The sequence below is a fragment of the Crinia signifera genome, chromosome 2 (genome assembly GCF_055691185.1).
Source record: "Crinia signifera chromosome 2, ASM5569118v1, whole genome shotgun sequence".
Lineage (NCBI taxonomy): Eukaryota > Metazoa > Chordata > Amphibia > Anura > Myobatrachidae > Crinia > Crinia signifera.
The window spans coordinates 269,304,604-269,324,571 of NC_139218.1; the positions used below are offsets into that span (position 1 = coordinate 269,304,604).

Genomic DNA, 19,968 nt, shown 5'->3' on the forward strand with positions numbered 1-19,968 from the left:
CGCTCACCACACTTTATAATGTCAGCTCCACGCCGACGTGGATAGTGGGGGTATGAACAAGTCGGGAGGACGGATAGTGGGAGTGTTTCAGGAACACATTCACACCTGTCAAGTCAGGCAGGTTAAAATGGTCAATGGTTCCCACACAATGTAATAAGCGCTGACTTACTATGCTAACTACGTAAACTCCGGCTAGCGGCGAACGGACCGGAACACAACGCTGACAGGGACGCCTGACTGACTACGCTAACTATGTAAGATCTGGCTAGCCACGACCGGGCGGGAACACTACACTGATACTGACAGGGACGCTGACTACGCTGGCTGTGGTAACACAACGCTGATACTGACAGGGACGCCTGACTGACTACGCTAACTATGTAAGCTCCGGCTAGCCACGAACGGGCGGGAACACTACACTGATACTGACAGGGACGCTGACTACGCTGGCTGTGGGAACACAACGCTGATACTGACAGGGACGCCTGACTGACTACGCTAACTATGTAAGCTCCGGCTAGCCACGAACGGGCGGGAACACTACACTGATACTGACGGGGACGCTGACTACGCTGGCTGTGGGAACACGACACTGATTCTGACAGGGACGCTAAGCTGACTTCATAACTGCCGCTGTGAAACTACACAAGTAACAAAAACAACACAAAAAAGGGCCAGTTTATTAAGCTGTGTACACACGGGGCGATTTTAAGCACATATCGCTGGCGATAGTGTCGCTGAGGGACCATATTGGCAGTGATTTGTATGTGCCGTGGGCGATAAATCGTTGGTTGCGCGCTCCCGTGTTCAGGTCCTAATGGTTGCTGGTTGGAGGAGCATTCTCCTGTGATCAGCTGTTTACCCCGGCAGAGAGTCTCCTTTTTATCAGCGACCATCTCTGGTCGCTGATGGAAATGGGACACTGAGCAATATATTGCACCGTGTGTACGCAGCTTTAAACATACCCAGATAGCACTTATCAGGCTTGTTGGACAGCTGCGACACCAAACTGAAAATAACGAAGGCCATGCTTAGTTCATCCCATACACTCTCGTGTACCTTCTGCTGCAGGACACCGAGCGGAGAAGTGATGTGAGATAATGAAATTATCCAATTTTTTGCTAGCAGCAACATTTTTTATCCTACTTGAGCTGTGCAAGAGTCTTCCTAGCACTCACTTCTGAACTGAAAATGAAAATCTGAGATTTCTTTACAAATTGAGATAGTGGCATCATTTCACATATATTTTGCTCTGATTGAGCCCCCTCTTTTCAGTCACTAAAAAGTAATCAACGTGCAACTGTAGCCAAGACTCTTCTACCATCTACACATACAGTCCTGATAACATACAAACACATACCTCCAACTGGTCATTTTTTTTTGTCCATTGTCCCACCATCCCACCCGCAGGCCCCCTATCTCTTGCTAGAAGACATGCTGTAGGCATGTACACAGCGTCTATTCACCAAAGACAGACTTGGAGAGATGTCCAGTAGCACACAGAGCACTCAGCATTCTCCTACGCTGGCAGGAAATGGGGGTGTTGTTTCTTCAGAGACCATCTCTAGCCAATAGGCTATGCATTTTGGCTTTCAGTTTTCACACCAGGAGATAGTTGGGAGGTACAGTATGCAAACATGCAAATTGCGATTTTTAATGATTTAAAGACTGACTTTTCTTAAAGGAAGCAAGAAAGAGAAACATACAATATTGGTATTTGGGGGGGAGGGGGGGTATACATGTTTTCTCATACATCTAACTTCAGTACACTATGCAGTGGGAGATGCCTGTTGCAAGTGATATGATGGGTTCCATGCAACTTTGATAGTCGTATTTTCTGCTAAAAATGTATTTTGGTCCCGGTGAGCCTAAGACGCACCAGTAGACACAAATGATTAGCTTGATATTCAGCACTTGGATGACTGAGTCTATACATGAAGCACAACAGAACTTGGCATGACAAATCGTCAAAATGATACATCGTTGCAGTTCGTATGCAGATTTGGAGACTCACTCGCACACAGATATACAAGAGTATCATAGCAAATTATTCAGCATAGTCTCCTGGTGTGTCCTAACTGCATTTTTTTCACCATATAATATGTCCGACTAGTCATGGAACTTGGCATACCAAAGATGTATAAGGTCACATCTGTAATTGACAGTAAATAGAATTAAAATTGTCAAGCATCCAGGAAACTCACAATTGGACAACTTCATATTTCCCATGTGATAAATCGACCATTCCTTGCATCTACCTGACTTGTGGTAGCCTGTACAATGCTTGTTTAGTATGCCCTTGTCATTATTAAGATCATCTTGGTTCTGTTATATTTTGGTTGGGCTTAAATAAAACACATTTCTAGCAAACATGGACATACCTTATCCTTTTATCACATATGCATGCAGTGGCGTAACTAGATACATGTGGGCCCCATAGAAAAAGTTTGTAAGGGCCCCTTTTTATCACCTAATGCTGAAAAATGTGTACAGTATATGATACTTTGACAGGCAAAGTGGGCCCCCCTCAGCTCTGGGCCCCATAGCAGCTGCACCCCCTGCACCAATGGTAGTTACGCCCTTGTATGCATGTTCTTGGGTAAAAATCGATGCCTATGTCCTAGTCTCTGACATTGCCTTTAATCCTACCACATTTCCTTATACAGCAAGCCATGATTAGTTGGTCTTGCAGAACTGTCAGACCCTGTATCTAAGTACCAGATACAGGGGCAAATGTATTAAGCCTTAAAAATAGATAAACATCTAGCTAATCAGCTCCTAACTGTCATGTTATAGGCTTAAAAATTGCAGTTAGGAGCCAATCGGCTTGATGTTAATAACTCTATCACCCTTGCATTGATCTCTTTTAAAGGTTTAATACATGTGCCCCATAATAACAAGAACTTCGACATCCACAAGGTTCCCTGTTTTGGAGGGTATGTTCTCTGCGATGCCACAACATGTTTAATCGGAAGGGGTTTGTCTGAACGTAGCTTGTCTGTGCAGCTTGGCTCTGATTTTTATCACTGTAGTTCATTATATCAATTTAACACCTTGATGTAGTGTAATTCATTCATATCTCATGTGAGTAGATATCTGAAGTGCCATTTTGTCCCGCTCCAGCCATTCAGAGGCAGATTACTTACTGTATTATAAGATAAGAATAATTACTGTAAGTCATCTGCATCAACACTGTAATACATTGCCTTGCTGGACCTGTGGTATACAAGGCTTTGTATAATACAGTGTCTGAATTCAAACAGTAAGCGTGATTGGTAAATTGTAATAACATGATTCTCTATCCAATTAAAATGTACTGCTATCCTCTGATGTCATCAATATAATAATTCTTGTCTAGACAGTAATGCATAGTGCACCTGTTGTGTCACTTGGGCAGGTGCAGATTCGCCTACCAATTTAGGGTTTTTCCCTATTTCGGGGGTTATTCAATCTAGGATCACGGCTGTCGGTCCCTACCGACAGGTGTGATCCTTACCCGTTTGCTGTCAGCCCGACAGCTGAACGACAGGCAGGATTCAATGTCCCATCTGCCGATTTGCACAAAGGGGACGTGGCCGCAGATCGACAATCCACAGCCGTTATCGGCAGAAAAGGCCCCACCGCTTCTAAAGTGTCCCATTCTGCTGTGAACCCGCTTCAATGCTGTTGCTAAAGACAGCATTGAATAGGGAGCCGCCGCTATTTCCCCTGTTGGAAATATGGGCGGCACATTGAATCCCCCCCTTAGTCTGCTCCATTTTGTTTTCTACACAAGCCTCTATGAATGGACAGCTTCCCATTCCCAAATTTCTAGTTCATTTTAGACGTGATCAAATTGTGAAGTATTTATCTCAACTATTAACGACAAGGAAGGCTCATAGTGTTTCTTTGTGTTTCAGTCATATTTGCTTGGGACTTGGATACTTTCTGCAATATTTGATTTCCTGCTTGTTGAAGTTGCACAAGTTGTGGCTAGCATATCCCTCAGCACTTTACCTTCAGGATTGTAAGTACTGTCATTCTTTTTCTGTTTAGTTATTACAATACAGAACTAAAGGACGGGCAAACCTTCATCACACAGTGACCCAAATGATTAAAATCCGTAAGATCATTGTTTCATATTGATTATTCATATTCCAATAAATTCCAGAATTTCTCTATGAACCTAATATCTGTATATATTGTTGCTTACATTTCATAATGGTGTTGGGCAAGATGCATCCCCAGTTTAATGCTATAGTCCACTCTTCTACTGAACAAATGTACGCTTTCAGCTTTCATGCCATGGGCTTCTGGATCATTTCTGTTCACTTTATTGGTAATTTCCGCCTTTATATTGTCACGTGTCTAGATTCTTGAAGCTATGAAAGTCTAAATAGAACAGTGGAGCTCTTGAAGTGAATTCTCTACATTGAATAGTAACAGCTGGCGAGATATAATAGCAGTAGGATAGCATAGATCAGGGGTAGCCAGCTCCAGTCCTACCAACATTTTCCAGGTCTCCTTACAGAATCACAAGTGAAGTATTTAGCTCCACCTGCTGGGTGGGCTGGAAATTGGTAGCTTTCGAGGACTGGAGTTGGCTACCCCTGGCATAGATCATCTACAGCATGTAGCCCATGCGTTCCAGTGCACAAATCTCTGACTCCCCTGCTAAATTAAGGGACAGAGTTGCCAAGAGCTGTAGGGGAGTGTGAGTATTTATTGTTCTGTTGAAAAGTGGCTTTCTACTACATTTTATGTTTGTGGCTTATTTCTGTCTGCCTGAGAGCTCAACCACAGCTTTTTATATAAATATTACACACAGACAAACATACTTTACTGTGCTAAAGTAAGAAAAGGTGCAGGGAGTAAAATAATACATGTAATACCTGTACTAAGAAAAATCTATTAGTAAAACCAATTTTTGGTAAGAAAAATAGACAGAATTTAATGTTATGATGTGATAGGGGAAGAGAGAAGTAGAATAGACATGTATATGTGTAGTGTTCATTCTAGCACCCGCTATCATTGACAACCCATGCAGTTCCTCTTTCCTGCCTGGGGTGTCGCTGTCTGCAGTAGTGCTTCTAGCACAGTGTGGTCTGTATATCGGCACTGGTATGCAAACCAGACCTGTGTAAGAAACACCACAGCAGACAGCGACACCCCAGGCAGGGAACAGGAACTGCATGGGTTGTCAAAGATAGCGGGTGCTAGAATTATTTATTATTTATTTATTAACAGTTTCTTATATAGCGCATACATATTCCGCAGCGCTTTACAGAGCATAGTTATTAGCAAAAACACATAACGAATTACAGCACAAGACAGTTTAGGACAAGTACATGGTAAATATGGATAGTTGCACCAGGGGACAGGACACTGAAGCAAGCATCAGGGTTGCAGTGGTTTATATATTCTAAGAAAGGCACATGAGGAGAGAGGGCCCTGCTCGTGAGAGCTTACATTCTAAAAAGGGAGGGTTAGACAGACAGGGGTGACACAGAAGGGAAAGAGGTGAGCATAAACAGTAGTTTAGGATGAGAGATGGTCGGGTTTTATGCAGGAGGGTGGGAAGAGGTCAGCTTAGTCCTTGATATTTTAAGTCTAAAAAAGAGCTGGGTCATCCAAGAGTAGACAGCAGAGATACAGTTGGAGATATGAGTGAGGATGGAGGGAGAGAGATCCGGAAAGGAGCGGTAGATTTGAGTGTTATCAGCATAGATGTGATAGTGGAAGTCGAGTGAGCAAATAAGCTCACCCAGGGCCTTATTTTGGTTCATTCTTTCTGACAAAATCCTTCTTAGATGGGCAAAACCATGTGCACTGCAGGTGGGCAGATGTAACATGTGCAGAGAGAATTAGATTTGGGTGGGGTTTTACTTCAAAGTGAGATCTATATTGCAGTGTAAAAATAAAGCAGTCAGTATTTTCCCTGCACAGAAACAAAATTACTCACCCAAATCTAATTCTCTCTGCACATGTTACATCTGCCCCCCCTGCAGTGCACATGGTTTTGTCCATCTAAGAAGGATTTTGTCAGAAAGAATGAACCAAAATAAGGCCCCCAGAGAGGACGTATAGAGATAGAGAAGAAGAGGGCCAAGAATAACATTTTGGGGGACACCTAAAATCAATGGAAGAGCAGGACAGGTGAGGTCATTAGAGGCACAGCTGGTCATTTTCAAAACTGACAGTGCAAATACAAGCATTAACAGTGATAGTAAAAGTTGTTTGCAGCTGTAAAAATTATGATATTATGGTTGAATAGCCAGATTAAGCAGCCCGAGGTAGTATGTTGTGAGAATAAATTGACTCACTCAAAGCAGTCTTTGGTTTTCTCAGTTGTTGCTTTTGTCCTTCTGTTTCACTTCAGTGTAACGCCAGTATAACGCCACAGTTATATTTAAATTATGCTGCACTTTAAAAATGATGCACTTCAAAACTATTATGCACACAGCTAAACCATGCACACAGCCTATTCGGCCACAGCCTATGTAATGATCATTAAATGCATCTGCACTCATTAATTGGACTTTCCCCACCCAATCCCAACCCCCCTACTACAATGAATGGTAATAAAAGGGGCTTACATAAACATCCATGCATTCCAAGATAGCATGTGTCATTAAGAGTTATAAGATATTCCTCCCTTCACATAGGCAACAGAGATTTGCCTTTTAACTTAATGAACACTATATGTGTGTGTGTGTGTGTGTGTGTGTGTGGGGTGGGGTGCTGTAGATAGAGGTGATGAAGGAGACCTATGTAGAGGAATGTACAGTATGTGATCTAGAACACCTATAAAACACATGAATTGCAGTACTCTCTGGATAGGTCTGTTTTATTGTATTGTCCCCTCCGCCCCACCTTGCCCTTAAGCCCACAATTCTATTTCTATAATTATAAACTGTCAAGGGAGGTGAATATATTTCCTGTCTCACATGCAGGGGTGGATTGGCCATAGAGCCCACAAGGGAACTTCCCCGGGGGCTGACTTACCTCTGAGGTCTGTTTTGTTTGCTGACGTGTCCTTGCAGGACAGACAGCCCACCGCACTCATTACACTGCACTCATTACACTGCACTATCACCATTCATTTTGTTATTCCATCTCTGCTGTACAGAAACTCTTTTGCCATTCAGTGATGCTGACATGGCCACAGGGCATGTTATACCCCTGGTGCTGCATAAGTTGGCTCCAAAATTTTCCAAGGCATTTTAGTTCCCAATCCGCCACACATCACATGCAACTTTTTATTTTTGACAATTTGCTTCCTGTAGCTTTAACAGGACAATGACAAAACCTTGCTCGTTACCGCAAACCTGCCAGGTTTTCATTTACCAGCAGTGCTCTTTGCAGTTTAGTGCAGCTAGTAAAGAGGACCCCTTTGTACAGTGAAAAGATGCAGATTTTTTTTTTTATTAAATATACAAATGTCTTTATATTTACTTTTGAAACTGTTTGATGAAGTAGAAATTCACGCTATAATATTGCTTTCCGACAGCAGCAGCAGAATAACCCAGCAATTACATAGCATTTGGAACATCTGGTTATTCTGCCGCGTTCTGTCAGACCCCCTTCACACAGGAGCGCAAATCTCCGGGTCTAAAATTTAAACCTGGTAATTTGCTCTATTACTCAGGGTTTTCTTCTGTGTGAAAGGGTAAAGCTGGATCTTCTACTCCGGGTCTTTGACACTGGTCATTTGCAGAGTAGAAGACCTGGAATTTAAGATCCAGATTGACCCTTTTACACAGAAAAAGGACCCGTGTATTTCATGAAATTCCCAGGTGAAACTGCTTCACCTGGGAATTTCACTTTCTGTTTGAAAGGGGTATAAGATTATCCTTCCAATTTGACTGGTTGGAATGAAAATATGGTAATTTCTGTGAGCAAATGATTATTGACCATTTGCTCCTAATCATGTAAAACAGACCAAAAAATTCAGACAAATTGGTTAAATCAATTTATGCAAATGACTGTTTTTGTCCATTTTCCAGCTTTTGGAGCTAATGGTTGATTTGAAATTTGGGTACTTATGTAGTATCTGGGCTGCCGATTTCTAAATCGGGTACATCGCATCGCATGCGACCATCGGATGCGATGCGATGCGATGACCCGATTTTTCCATAGGAATCAATGTTAAAATGGACTGAGTCCATTTTAACATGGAATTCAATGGGAAAAAGGGGTCCTTTTCATACCCCTACTATCCAAGTGGGCATGGAGTTGGATATAAACCTGTGGCGAGCGTAGCGAGCCACCGAGCCCGAAGCGTGGCGAGCGTAGCGAGCCCCGCGAGGGGACACAGAATACCGTCCCCTCGCGGGGCTCGCTTTGCTCGCCACGCTTCGGGCTCGGTGGCTCGCTACGCTCGCCACAGGTTTATATCCAACTCCATGCCCACTTGGATAGTAGGGGTATGAAAAGGACCCCTTTTCCCCATTGAATTCCATGTTAAAATGGACTTAGTCCATTTTAACATTGATTCCTATGGAAAAATCGGGTCATCGCATCCGATGGTCGCATGCGATGCGATGCGATGCGATGCGATATTGCATCGCATCTGATTGTATGCCTTAACTTAAGGCATACAATCAAAAAATCGGCAGCCCAGATACTACATAAGTACCGAAATTTGTCCTCCCCCCGATTTCCCCTGAGCTCCCCAGGAGAGCTCACTAATTTTTTTTTTTTTACATGTGATAAATCACATGCGTTTTATCACAAGCCCGGGGAGATTCAGGCGGGGCGACTATGCCCAGCATGTATGTACAGCGATGATCTCGTTCATCGCTAGGGGGAAAACACACTGAGTGGCTTTCCCCCTGCCCGCTGCCGACAGCAGGGGGAGGGCGGCTTTGCATAGCACAGAGCTATGCAAAGCCGTCCTCAAAGCCGCTCATCTGCTGGTATTACCACTCCATGGACTGACATCTTTTTTCAACCTAAATTGCTATGTTACTATGTATGTATGGATTCAGTATTGAATCCCGGCGGTCGGGATCCCGGCGTTCAGAATCCCGACGCCGGAATCCCGACAGCCGAAATGCCGACAAGGGGGGGACGTGGATCGCCCCCCCTTGCGGGCTCGCTGCGCTCGCCACGCAGCGGGCCCGGTGCCTCGCTACGCTCGGCACACTAATTTATTCTCCCTCCAGGGGTGTCGTGGACACCCCAGGAGGGAGAAAGTGTCGGCATTTCGGCGGTCGGGATTTCGGCGGTCGGGATTCCGGCGTCGGGATTCTGAACGCCGGGATCCCGACCGCCGGGATTGTAACTGCATCCCGTATGTATTTATTTACCTATCGTCTTCGTTAATACACACATTTTTTTCTATAGTCAGAACTTCTGTTTTTATAAATCTGTTTTACGCATGGTTGTATTTCCTCAGAGAAATTTGATTAGGTTTTATAGAGGTGTAATTAAAAGCATAATTTCCTATTGCATTGTGGTCTGGTTTGGTAATAGTGCAAAAAAAGATCTTAAGAAGTTGGATAGGGTGATTCATTCTGCAGCGACCATTATTTTAATCTTGATTGTTAAGTGTTTTCTTTCTGTGTTCTGGATTGTAATTTCGTTGCTGGTCAATTTTTTTATATTGCTTGCAATGACAATAAATTGTTATCTTATTTAATCAATTTTAATTTACAATACTTCATCCCTTTCAGTGTGTAAAGCTGCACCTATTATACTGAATGGGACATCTATACATTTGATATATCTTTTTTTTAAACACAAACACCATTACATGTAGTTTAATGTTGGTGAGTTTGCTCTCAATCCATGTAGTCTTTTTTTTAATTTTTTTTATAGTTATTTTACTTGCTATTTTAGCAAGATTCTGTATCCTGTTTTTCAATCAAATTTTCTAAGTTGTTAGATTCAATTTAATATTAATAATACAGATTTTTTTCATTCATATTTATTGTATGTAAAGATCAAACCATTTCACTATTGATATTGCTCAAAGAGTGTATGCTGCCCATTATGCCGCTTTTCCGGCGCACACTGCGCAGATAGTTCCGATACCAGATCACACTGATCACTCGAGCCTGAAACTGCTTGGAAACAATATAATACAGGATTACATCCAGGCATGTGCTGAGATTCATTAGGTAGGTGGATACCTTTCCCCATGAGATGTAGTGTTCTTTTTCTTCCTGAGTCATTAGTAGTATAAAGCACACATGAAATGGTACAAAACACAGCAGAACCTGCACTATTAAAGTCACAATGATTTGTATTGATTTCTTCTTTGCTTTGGGCTTCAGTCGCGATGTTTTGCCACTAATAAGACTGTAAATGATGATGGTGTAACAGCCTATCATGATAAGTAGAGGAATCAGGAAAAAGAAAATCAAACGAGCAACGTTCAACATGTTGTTTTCCTTAAAATTGGTGATGTCAAACATCTTGAAACAAGTGGTGAAATTAATTTCTTTGATTCGGTCTTCAGAGACAAAAAGCAAAGGGGTTGTGATTACAATAGTCATTATCCAAATCCCAAAGCACGCTGCCATTGCTTTGGAAATGTTCTTCAACTCTTTGATGTGTTTAGGTTGTACGATTGCCATATATCGGTCAGCGCTTATAAAAGCAAGGAGCCACAATGTGACACTTGGGTAAAACACTGTAAGAGCAGCCATGATCCGACAGAATAGATCTCCAAAGGTCCAGGATTGCGTGGCATAGTATATTATACGGAAAGGGACAAACAGTAGAAACATTAAATCGAGCAATGCCACATTCATCATGTATACGGTTATAGTTGTTCTTTTTTTAGTGGAGCAGCTAAACACCCAGAGTGCTGTGAGATTAACAAATAGTCCGATGGGTAGTATAATGCTGTAAAATACAAGCGCAGGAATTCCATAGTCTTGGAACTGCTGGATAAACGCAAGAGATGTTTCACTTTGATTCATGGTTTCCATTATTCCCTCTCTTCTGCAAAATCCGCTCCCTGCAGCAATAGAAACACACACACTGTATATATATTTCTGGCAATACTAGATAGTCGCCTATTAGGTACATTTACAGTTACATGTACAATTAACCTATTTCTATCCTCATAGTATTTTTGCATACTAGAGCCAAAACGTTACAAATTCGGATTGTAAATGCAAGGATTGGAAGATGCATTTTGTTATGTCACACCTTGCACTTTAAAGAGATATAGGCCCTTACTCTGGTTCACTCGCAAAGGCAAATTCCTTCTCAAATGGACAAAACCATGTGCACTGCAGGGGCGGTAGATGTAACATGTGCAGAGAGATTTAGATTTGGGTGAGTTGCTTTGTTTCTGTGCAGGGAAAATACTGGCTGCTTTATTTTTACACTGCAATATAGATCTCGTTTTGAAGTAAAACCCCACCCAAATCTAATTCTCTCTGCACAAGTTACAACTGCCCCCCTACAGGGCACATGGTTTTGTCCATTTGAAAGGAATTTGCCTTTGCAAGTGAACCAGAATTAGGGCTATAATTCACTCTACCCCTCATTGTTCTCTATCTGAAATTGAGTCGCCTAATTGGCCATTGATGGAATTTATAATGTCACCAGTTTGTCTTCAGCTTATAGGTCTGGTGTTTACAGACCTCCAGCTTCTATCGCTCTCTAATTCTAAACCAATCTGGATCCAAAAGCGATCAAAAAGGACAGGAATTCAAAAACAATTAAGGAAAGTAAAGTTACAGATTCTTGTGGTTTGGGGGGAGGGAATTATGACTTTCATGTCACTATCATGTTATCCAATTACTGTCCATTTTTATAGGCTGAAAATAGACCCATGATTGCAAAAAAACACATGGAATCCTGGGATAAGTTCCCAATCACAAGTGTTATCGCCGTCACGGAGGCTGCCTATTGGTGATTATGCTTTGCGTGCCTGAGTCACCCAAAGCATATTTCCAGATAAGTGATGGCATCAGAAATAAGGACTCCGGCATTAGGGCTAATAGGACAGCGCCTAGTTGCAGCAGAAAGTACAGCTTCTAATAGGATAGGATTTCACCCATTTTCTGTGCTTGGTTCCATGGAACTTATACACTTTTTACTTTAAGTCTTCCATTTTTTCTTGCTATGAAATCTGCAGCCCATTAATTTATTTATTTATTTTCTGACTTTTATCCAAAACACTTTAATTATTGTTCTCATTGTTTATATGGTGCCACAAGGGTTCCACAGCACCTAACATAATACATAAGCAAATTAGAAAAAAACAAGAAAACCAATTATTTAATTTTTTGCTTACTTGACTCATTTGACTAATTTATATTGTATTCCTATACTGGTACTTCTGCAAACACATTAATGACATACATCAACTATGCTAATTGGCCACCAACATATGTTGATTGATTCATTTGAAAACAATTACAAATATACCAGAGAAACATGAACAAATGAACATAATTTAATTAAATGATTGTACTGCCATTTCTATTGAAGGTGGTTATATACAGTCATGTGAAAATGAAAGTATACATAACATAATAAACAGGTATCTATTCTCAATTCTTATCTTGTAGGGTTCACCCATATTTTACTTGTTTAAAAATAAATAGGCCAACATGAATAAACCATGTGTGACAAACCACTTTTGATTTTAGATGTGTTCAGAGAATTTATAATGCAGTACCTATTCTTATTCCAACGTGATTCCTATGGAAATGTGTCCTAACTGTATTAGTTTGCATGCAGCACACTTTTATTGACATTCCTCTAGCATTGGGCATATTCCTTTGCTGAAAATGCATCTTATTGCAACTCTGTGCGGCTAGGATGTACCATCAGACTGTGGTGATTAATGTGATATGTGAAACTTGTATATTTGTGTGTGACTGAGGGTGTAATTCAGACCTGATCACACAGCCACAAATTCGCAGTGGCCAGCGTTCAGGTAGACGCCACCCAGTAAGAGTGAAATCCCACCTAGTGAATGACTGTGTCCGCTGTGTGATTTAGATGTGCACGGCTGCAAATCTATTTGTAGCCCTGCGAGTATGTCCAAATCCTGTCGCAAGCCGCTCATCATCGAATTATTTTTACACTGGGCACAACTCATCACAGGGCCAGATTAGCCAGAGACTTACTCTGCGCTGCGTTGAATATAGGCATATCCAGCCTGTTGCTGATGTCACACACTCTTAGGCACTCATAGAATTTTCCTTGGCACACATTTTTATTAGTACTCTTACTATTAAAATTAAAGCTCACTAATGCCAGGCATCTTGCACTGCATGGCATAATGAGGCTAAAGGTATGAGGGCACATCTGTAATATAAGATTAGTGTTCATTCTAGCACCTGCAATCTTTGAAAACCCATGCAGTTCCTCTTCCCTGCCTGGGGTATCGCTGTCTGCTGTGGTGTTACTAGCACAGGTCTGGCTTGCATATCAGTGCTAATATGCAGACCTCACTGTGCTAGAAGCACTACAGCAGACAGCAACACCCCAGGCAGGGAAGAGGAACTACAGTACATGGGCTTTCAAAGATGGCGGGTGCTATAATGAACACTAAAGATGTCATCTGTATTGACACATGTCAAATGCACTGAAATGGAACATGAAGCATTCACAATAATGTAATTTAAAAAAAAAAGTGTTTACATTAATTTCTTAATGTACGTTAAGCATTATTTTAATGGCATTGGGACTGTAGCCAATGGGATATTATCACCCAGAATTAATTTCCCATAAAATATGGGGGAAAAAACCAGGTTTATTTTCTATTTTGGTGAAAGTTTTCTATGAATGGTATAATTAAGTTTAACTATGTGGTGAACACATTTTTAGTATCCTTAAAAGCAAAATAAATTGTTCTAGATATATAATTGTTTTCTATTCTGCTGGCATGGGGTGATATAATAACTTTATATGCCTTATACCCCTTTCAGACTGCAAATGCCAGGTTGCTCCAGTGATTAGGACACGGGTCACTGATATCAAATCAGGGCGGGGTGGACTGGCGGCGCATCATCAGAGGGTGGGGGAGGAGGCAGCACTAAGGATCTGGTGTGCCGAGAAGGGATGTTTTCTGCGACTGCAGCAATTGTGTTTGTAGACATATTTATATATGTTTTTATTAGGAGTATCAGAATAAGAAGCCTCCTCTCCCCTGTGTGGAGCTGGATCTCCCCTTCTCATGTGCAGAATCTTGGCGTTGTGCTGGGTGGTGGCAAGACACTTAAACATCAGATATCAGCCACAATCAAATCCTCATTCTTTCATCTGAGGAACATAGCCAGAATCAAACACTCAATTCCCTCTGAAGATCTGCCAAAAGTCATACATGCATTTGTATCCTCTGAATTAAATTACTGCAATGTCCTCTACCTTGGTCTCCCAGCAAAAGAACTGCACCAATTACAGCTGGTACAAAACACAGCTGTCAGGCTGTTAACCAATCAGCCCATTCTAGTCACATACTAACGCCTATTCTCTACTCCATTCACTGGCTGCCCATAAGGTGGAAAATCATATTCATGATTAACTTACTGCGGAGTAGATTTATTAAGCTCGGTGAAGTGTAAAGTGTCTGGTTTTTATCACCGGCCAATCAGCTCCTACCTGCCATTTTTCAAACCAAGCCTGTAAGTACACAGTTAGGAGTTGATTGGCCGGTGATAAAAAACAGACACTTTATCACTTCACCGAGATTAATTAATCTGCCCCTGAGTTTCAAAGCCCTACATGACCAAGGCCCAATGTACCTGAAGCAGCTTCTGATTCCATACTGTCCTACCAGATTAATGTGGTCTGTAGATGAAGGACTTTAAGCAGTACCTAAAATCTCCAGTAATTCATCTGGGGGTGGAGCTTTTAGCCATGCAGTTCTGACTCTATGGAACTCACTTCCCCATACAGTTGGAGAGACCGACACTAGAATCCTTCAAAACAGACTCAAGTCTTTTCCTATCTACTCAAGCGTGTCCATAATTCCTTTTAAGTTTATGAAATGCTTTTCTGGACTTTGTTGTTCCTGTACTGTATTACATTCATTCTGTTAAGTGCCTAGAGTCCTATTGGAGAAAAAACGCTATATAAATAAAATTATTATTATAAATACCATAGTGGGAATGTACCCTGGGATGCCCCAATTGCCGGGTTGGCCTGGGTTTGGGTTTACAGATTCAAATGATGATGGCAAAACCAGAGCTTGTGGCTTCCAATAATAAAATATGTGGGCACACAAGCAAATCTTGTCACTTATCATAAAAATGCACATCATGCTGAAAATAAAAATAAGAAACCATGGGTGAAATGTAATAGGGTGAGAGAATCAGAAAGCGAGAGATTTGGTAAGAAATCTCCAGTTTTTAAAGTGTCAATTTACACTGCAAAGTCAAACTGGGTTTGCGGTGTAAATTAATCAGAATCCGCTTTATTGGCCAGGTATACTTGTGTATACTAGGAATTTGGATTACTGTGCAACAGCCAGTTAGGTTACAGTTAAACAGTGACAGTACAGATATACATAACACATACAGGTAAACGCTAGATGTACCTGGGGATTATAGACCCAGGGAACATAAATTTGCTGGGCAGCACAGCGCCTAGGCAGCCATCAGTGGCACCACTGGTCGCCGTAACAATACAAACAGGGACAGTACAGTCAGTTATCACACACATAACACTTACCCGCCGAGCTGCACAGTTCCTAAGCAGCCAGGCAGGTAACAATAAGCAAAGACAGCACAGTTATCACACAGGGAACACATACCCGACGAGCAGCACAGCGCCTAGGCAGCCATCAGCGGCGCCACTGGTCACCACAGCAGCCAGGCAGGCAACAGTTAAGTAGAGACAGTAAAGTTGTAGGTTGCTATGCAGTGTACTAGACAGGGGACAAATGGGGTACATATGACTGAGTGGCACAGTTCCTAGGCAGCCATTTGCTGTGCCATCTTGATCATGCTGCTCACGGGCAGCAGCAAAAGGGCTCAACAGACCATCTCCCTACAGCACACCACAGGATGGAACCTAGGCTGTAGGGGGGGGGGGGGGGCAGCGTGTCAGGGCCCTGGCTGGAGCTGAGACAGTCAGAAAGAGTCAGTCATTGAGGCTGGGGGCCAGGAATTGGAGTCCATTGGGGTTGTTGGGCCTACAACAACAGGGCATGCCTGTTGCGCCACCTGTCCCAGGCCGAGGGGGTTACCGGGGGCCCTCTGTCTCCCTCCATCCGCACCTTACTTCCACGCGTGTGGCCGTCCTCTGGCTGTGTCCTCCTCTGGCTGAGTGCTGGTGGAGCGCCCCGTCTCCAGGCCGGGGGAGGGGGGGGGGGTGTGCTGGATCTCCCCTTCTCCAGGGGGCCAGGGATGGGTGGGAGCTCCCATCCGGGGGATCGGAGCTCTACATGCATGTGACCATTCTTGGCCCCACTGGAAGTATTAAGTATGATTGCCGCTTTAAAAATAAATTGAGATTTCTTACCAAATCTTACATTCTCATTCTCTCATCCTATTACATTTAATCCCGTTTGTCAAAGTACAATATATTCGTGCTTTTTTTCAGAAGTCATGTAAATACCTTTACGCAAGTTCATTTGTGTGCAAGTAAGGTAAGTTACATTAGCACAGCATAAATACACCTGTCTTTGTGAGCTCCATGAGGTATTTAGAGCATGTCCAAGCAAATACTACATAAAGTAGGCAATAGAAGATTTTAAGCAGATCCAGGACACGTCTATTGAAAAGTTTCAATTAGGGATCGGGTACAAGAATATTTCCACAGAATTGAATATACAGTAGGCGCAGGCAAATATATATGGCATTGAAGAGCTGTAAAGCTGGATAGAACAGGCCCTCCTCCAAAACAGAGCGTCCAAGGGAGAAGAGTATAGTCAGGGAGGCCAGTGGTAACAAAAACTACTTAATAAATCTTCTATTAGAGAGATAAGCATAGTTGTGCATTGCAAAACATTAACATAGATGCTTAACAAATCTTGGCTGTATGAGGGAGAACAAATCCTTGGCTTTTTGAGGGAGTAGGGAGAAGAGTCTCCACAAAGACAGGTGGGAGATACTGTATGATGCTTCGTCTGTGGAGGAAGAGTTCATGGTCTGATGAGACCAAAACTGAACTATTTAGCTACAATGCAAAGTGCTGTGCTTTTTCACAAACCGAACACTTCACAGTGAAATCTTCATGTCTATAGTGAAACATGGGGATGTGAAACAACAGCATTGTGTTATAGGGATGTTGCTCTGCAGCAGGGTCTCAAAAGCTCTAAAGCGTACTAAAGCAATGGAGCAAAGGAAGAAAACTAGCTGCAGGCTACAAGAGCGTTTGGACATGGCGTTATATTTAAGCCCTAAATTAAAAAAAGCCAATGTTTTTAATCAACTGTCTACATTTAATAACACTATATGCATGTGAGCACTGAAGGTAGCATTCTTCATAAGGACAGTGCTTGCTCCTCTTTTAAGAGTATCTGACTGAAGTAGCACACCTCCCGGTATTTTTACATATCTGATTCTGACTTAAAGGCAGACCCTTGTGCTTACCCCTCAGTGCCTGATGACCATTTCACAATGTTTTCAGTGTTCTGTGCTCTTCAAACAGCTCTTGAGAATTAAACTTCCTCCTGCAGTTCTAGGGTACTTGCAGTCAGGAAATGAAAGCAATGTGTGAATTACAGTAGATGTGTTTGCTATATGAGTTACTGTACCGTAAAAGTTTCCTCCCTTTTATATATGTCACTAGATTCAGCCTCAGTTTGTTAGGTTGAAGAGACCACAGTGGGTGAGAATATGTATTTTGGTACTGGATACATTTGATGTCACTACAATCACATTTATGTGCAGATAGCGAATACCACCACAAATACAGAAAAGAGCAGGGGTTCTCAAACTATTTTGCTCTGCAAGCTTGTCAGACAATTACAGGTCCCCAGCATGTTACCGCAGAATGGTTGCCACACATGGGTGGATGGCAGCATTATGGAGGCATAAAAATGATGTGTTATCTGAAGTAACAGACAATTGAAAATAATTTTCAGACTCCTTGGGTCACTGACTGGGAGATCAGGAATGTCATTAGCTTCGCACTGCTCTTTCTACATTGGTTAGAGCGTGTTTGTGCTGTAGTAGGGAGTAGTACACACCGTTGTAGGAAATGTTCAGTTTCTGGCATTGAATAGCCTTCATTTTGAATGACAAGAACAGACAGTTGAGTCTCGCATGAAAGTTCTCTTTTTCTGCGCTTTTTGAGAGTATAATTAAACCCATAAATGTGATGCTTCAGATACTTAACTAGCTCAAAAGAAGGCCAGTTTTATAGCTTCTCTAACAAGCAAACCCATTTTCAGCTGTGCTAACATAATTGCACAAGGGTTTTATAAACGTCCATTAGTTTTCTAAAGTGATACGCAAACACAATGTATCATTAGAACACTGAAGTGATGGTTGCTGGAAATGAGCCTTTATGCACCTACTGTATGTAGGTATTCCTTTAAAAACCAGACGTGTGCAGCTAGTATAGTCATTTACCACATTAACAATGTATAGAGTGGATTTCTCATTAATTTTAATGTTATCTTCATAAAAAAACAAAAAAAAAACTGGTGCTTTTCTTTAAAAATAAGTGTCCCGAAACATTTGAACGTTAGTGTATGCGTTATATAAGTGGCTGGTAATAAGTAGTATGTTATCGCAAATAATCTGGGAAAAGTGTAATTTTTTTACTGGGATTTACTGTAAGTAATTTATAAAATGATCTCTATTTCATTAATTAGTGTTAACAAACAAAACTTTTATGTTTACATAAAAGAGTGCCAGTAAGTCATGAAAATGGCCTTGGCTATGCTTCCCTTTTTTTGCATACTCCACCCCCCCCCCCCCCCCACCACTCTGTACCACACTCCTCCCTCTGGTTGCTGGCCTGCTTATCTGCCAGTCCTACCATGCTATCCACTGCCACCCCTTCTTAGCTCTGTTGTGCCCCTTCCCTGCAAGTGCGTACTGTTGAAGGGGCAGTTAACCCCGAATCCCACTGCCCTTTCATGAAGGAGCCAGGACATACTTTAACCCTTTGAGTGCCAAGTGAAATTGTAAAAATAATTGGTGTGAAAACTGGCAAGCAAACATTCTTATTCATCATAATGACCTATAATGTTTACTTTATATAGGAAATATAAGCTTTTTTTAATTTGAATTTATATAACAAAAGTTACTGTATTTTGTACATCTCTCTCAGATGTTGGCACTCAAAGGGTTAAAGGTTTATTATATGGATCATGGTTGGTCAACATGGGGCCTTCCTCTTGTTGTAGAACTACACATCCCAGCATGCCTATTTTACTATTACAGTAGGTAATGCTAAAACTGTAGCAGGACATGCAGGAAGGTGTAGTTCAATTACAGCTGGAGGACCACATGTTGAGCATATGTATTTACAGATTATTACACGTATTTGTTGATTCAAATAACAGGACAACAACATACCTCCCAACTTTTGTAGTAGGTAAAGAGGGCATCCTTGCACGCCTTCGAAATGGGGAGACGTGACCTCGTGGCCCCCATTTTCCGACACTGTGGGTGCATCTCTGTAAGATGCTGGCCAGCTTCCAGCCCCTCTGCTTGCGGGAATAGATGCTGTGACGGGGGATTCCCAACTACCCCCCACCACCACCACGGGACACTGCCGGCCGTGGGAGGGATGTGGGAACGTCCCCCCCAAAAAAAGGGCCATTCCGGCGGTATGCGGGACAGTTGGGAGGTATGCAACAGTGTTATTCCAACCTTTTTTTTTTTGTTATTGTTGATAGTAACGATGTTAATGTAAAAGCGTGAGTGCTCACAAATCTGGATAAATGCTAGAGTTTAATAGCCAGGCTATCACTTGCTTTGTTTCCTTGGATTATCATGTCCAATCTGTTTTGTCACAAAACAGAGTTTCAGTGGTATGCGTGCCATCATGTTGTCTTATTAAACTATTTGAGGCCCTTTTACCATATGGCCCTCCAACTATTGTGAAACTACA

General features: G+C 42.0%; 2 protein-coding genes across 4 annotated transcripts in view; one reads left to right on the forward strand and one right to left on the reverse strand.

Moving 5' to 3' along the window:
• UBAC2 (UBA domain containing 2) overlaps positions 1–19,968 on the forward strand; it is a 121,791-nt gene that overhangs the window by 20,445 nt on the left and 81,378 nt on the right. For all 3 annotated transcript variants that reach the window (XM_083168616.1, XM_083168614.1, XM_083168615.1), the window contains exon 5: positions 3,900–4,006. In XM_083168616.1, coding sequence (XP_083024742.1) covers positions 3,900–4,006 — 107 coding nt within the window. The remainder of the gene's footprint in view (positions 1–3,899; positions 4,007–19,968) is intronic.
• On the reverse strand, positions 9,927–17,602 carry GPR18 (G protein-coupled receptor 18). Its single transcript, XM_083168617.1, has 2 exons — positions 17,493–17,602; positions 9,927–10,948 (listed from the first exon to the last, which is right to left on the reverse strand). The coding sequence occupies exon 2, from the start codon at positions 10,917–10,919 to the stop codon at positions 9,927–9,929; it is 993 nt and encodes a 330-aa protein (XP_083024743.1). The 5' UTR covers positions 10,920–10,948; positions 17,493–17,602.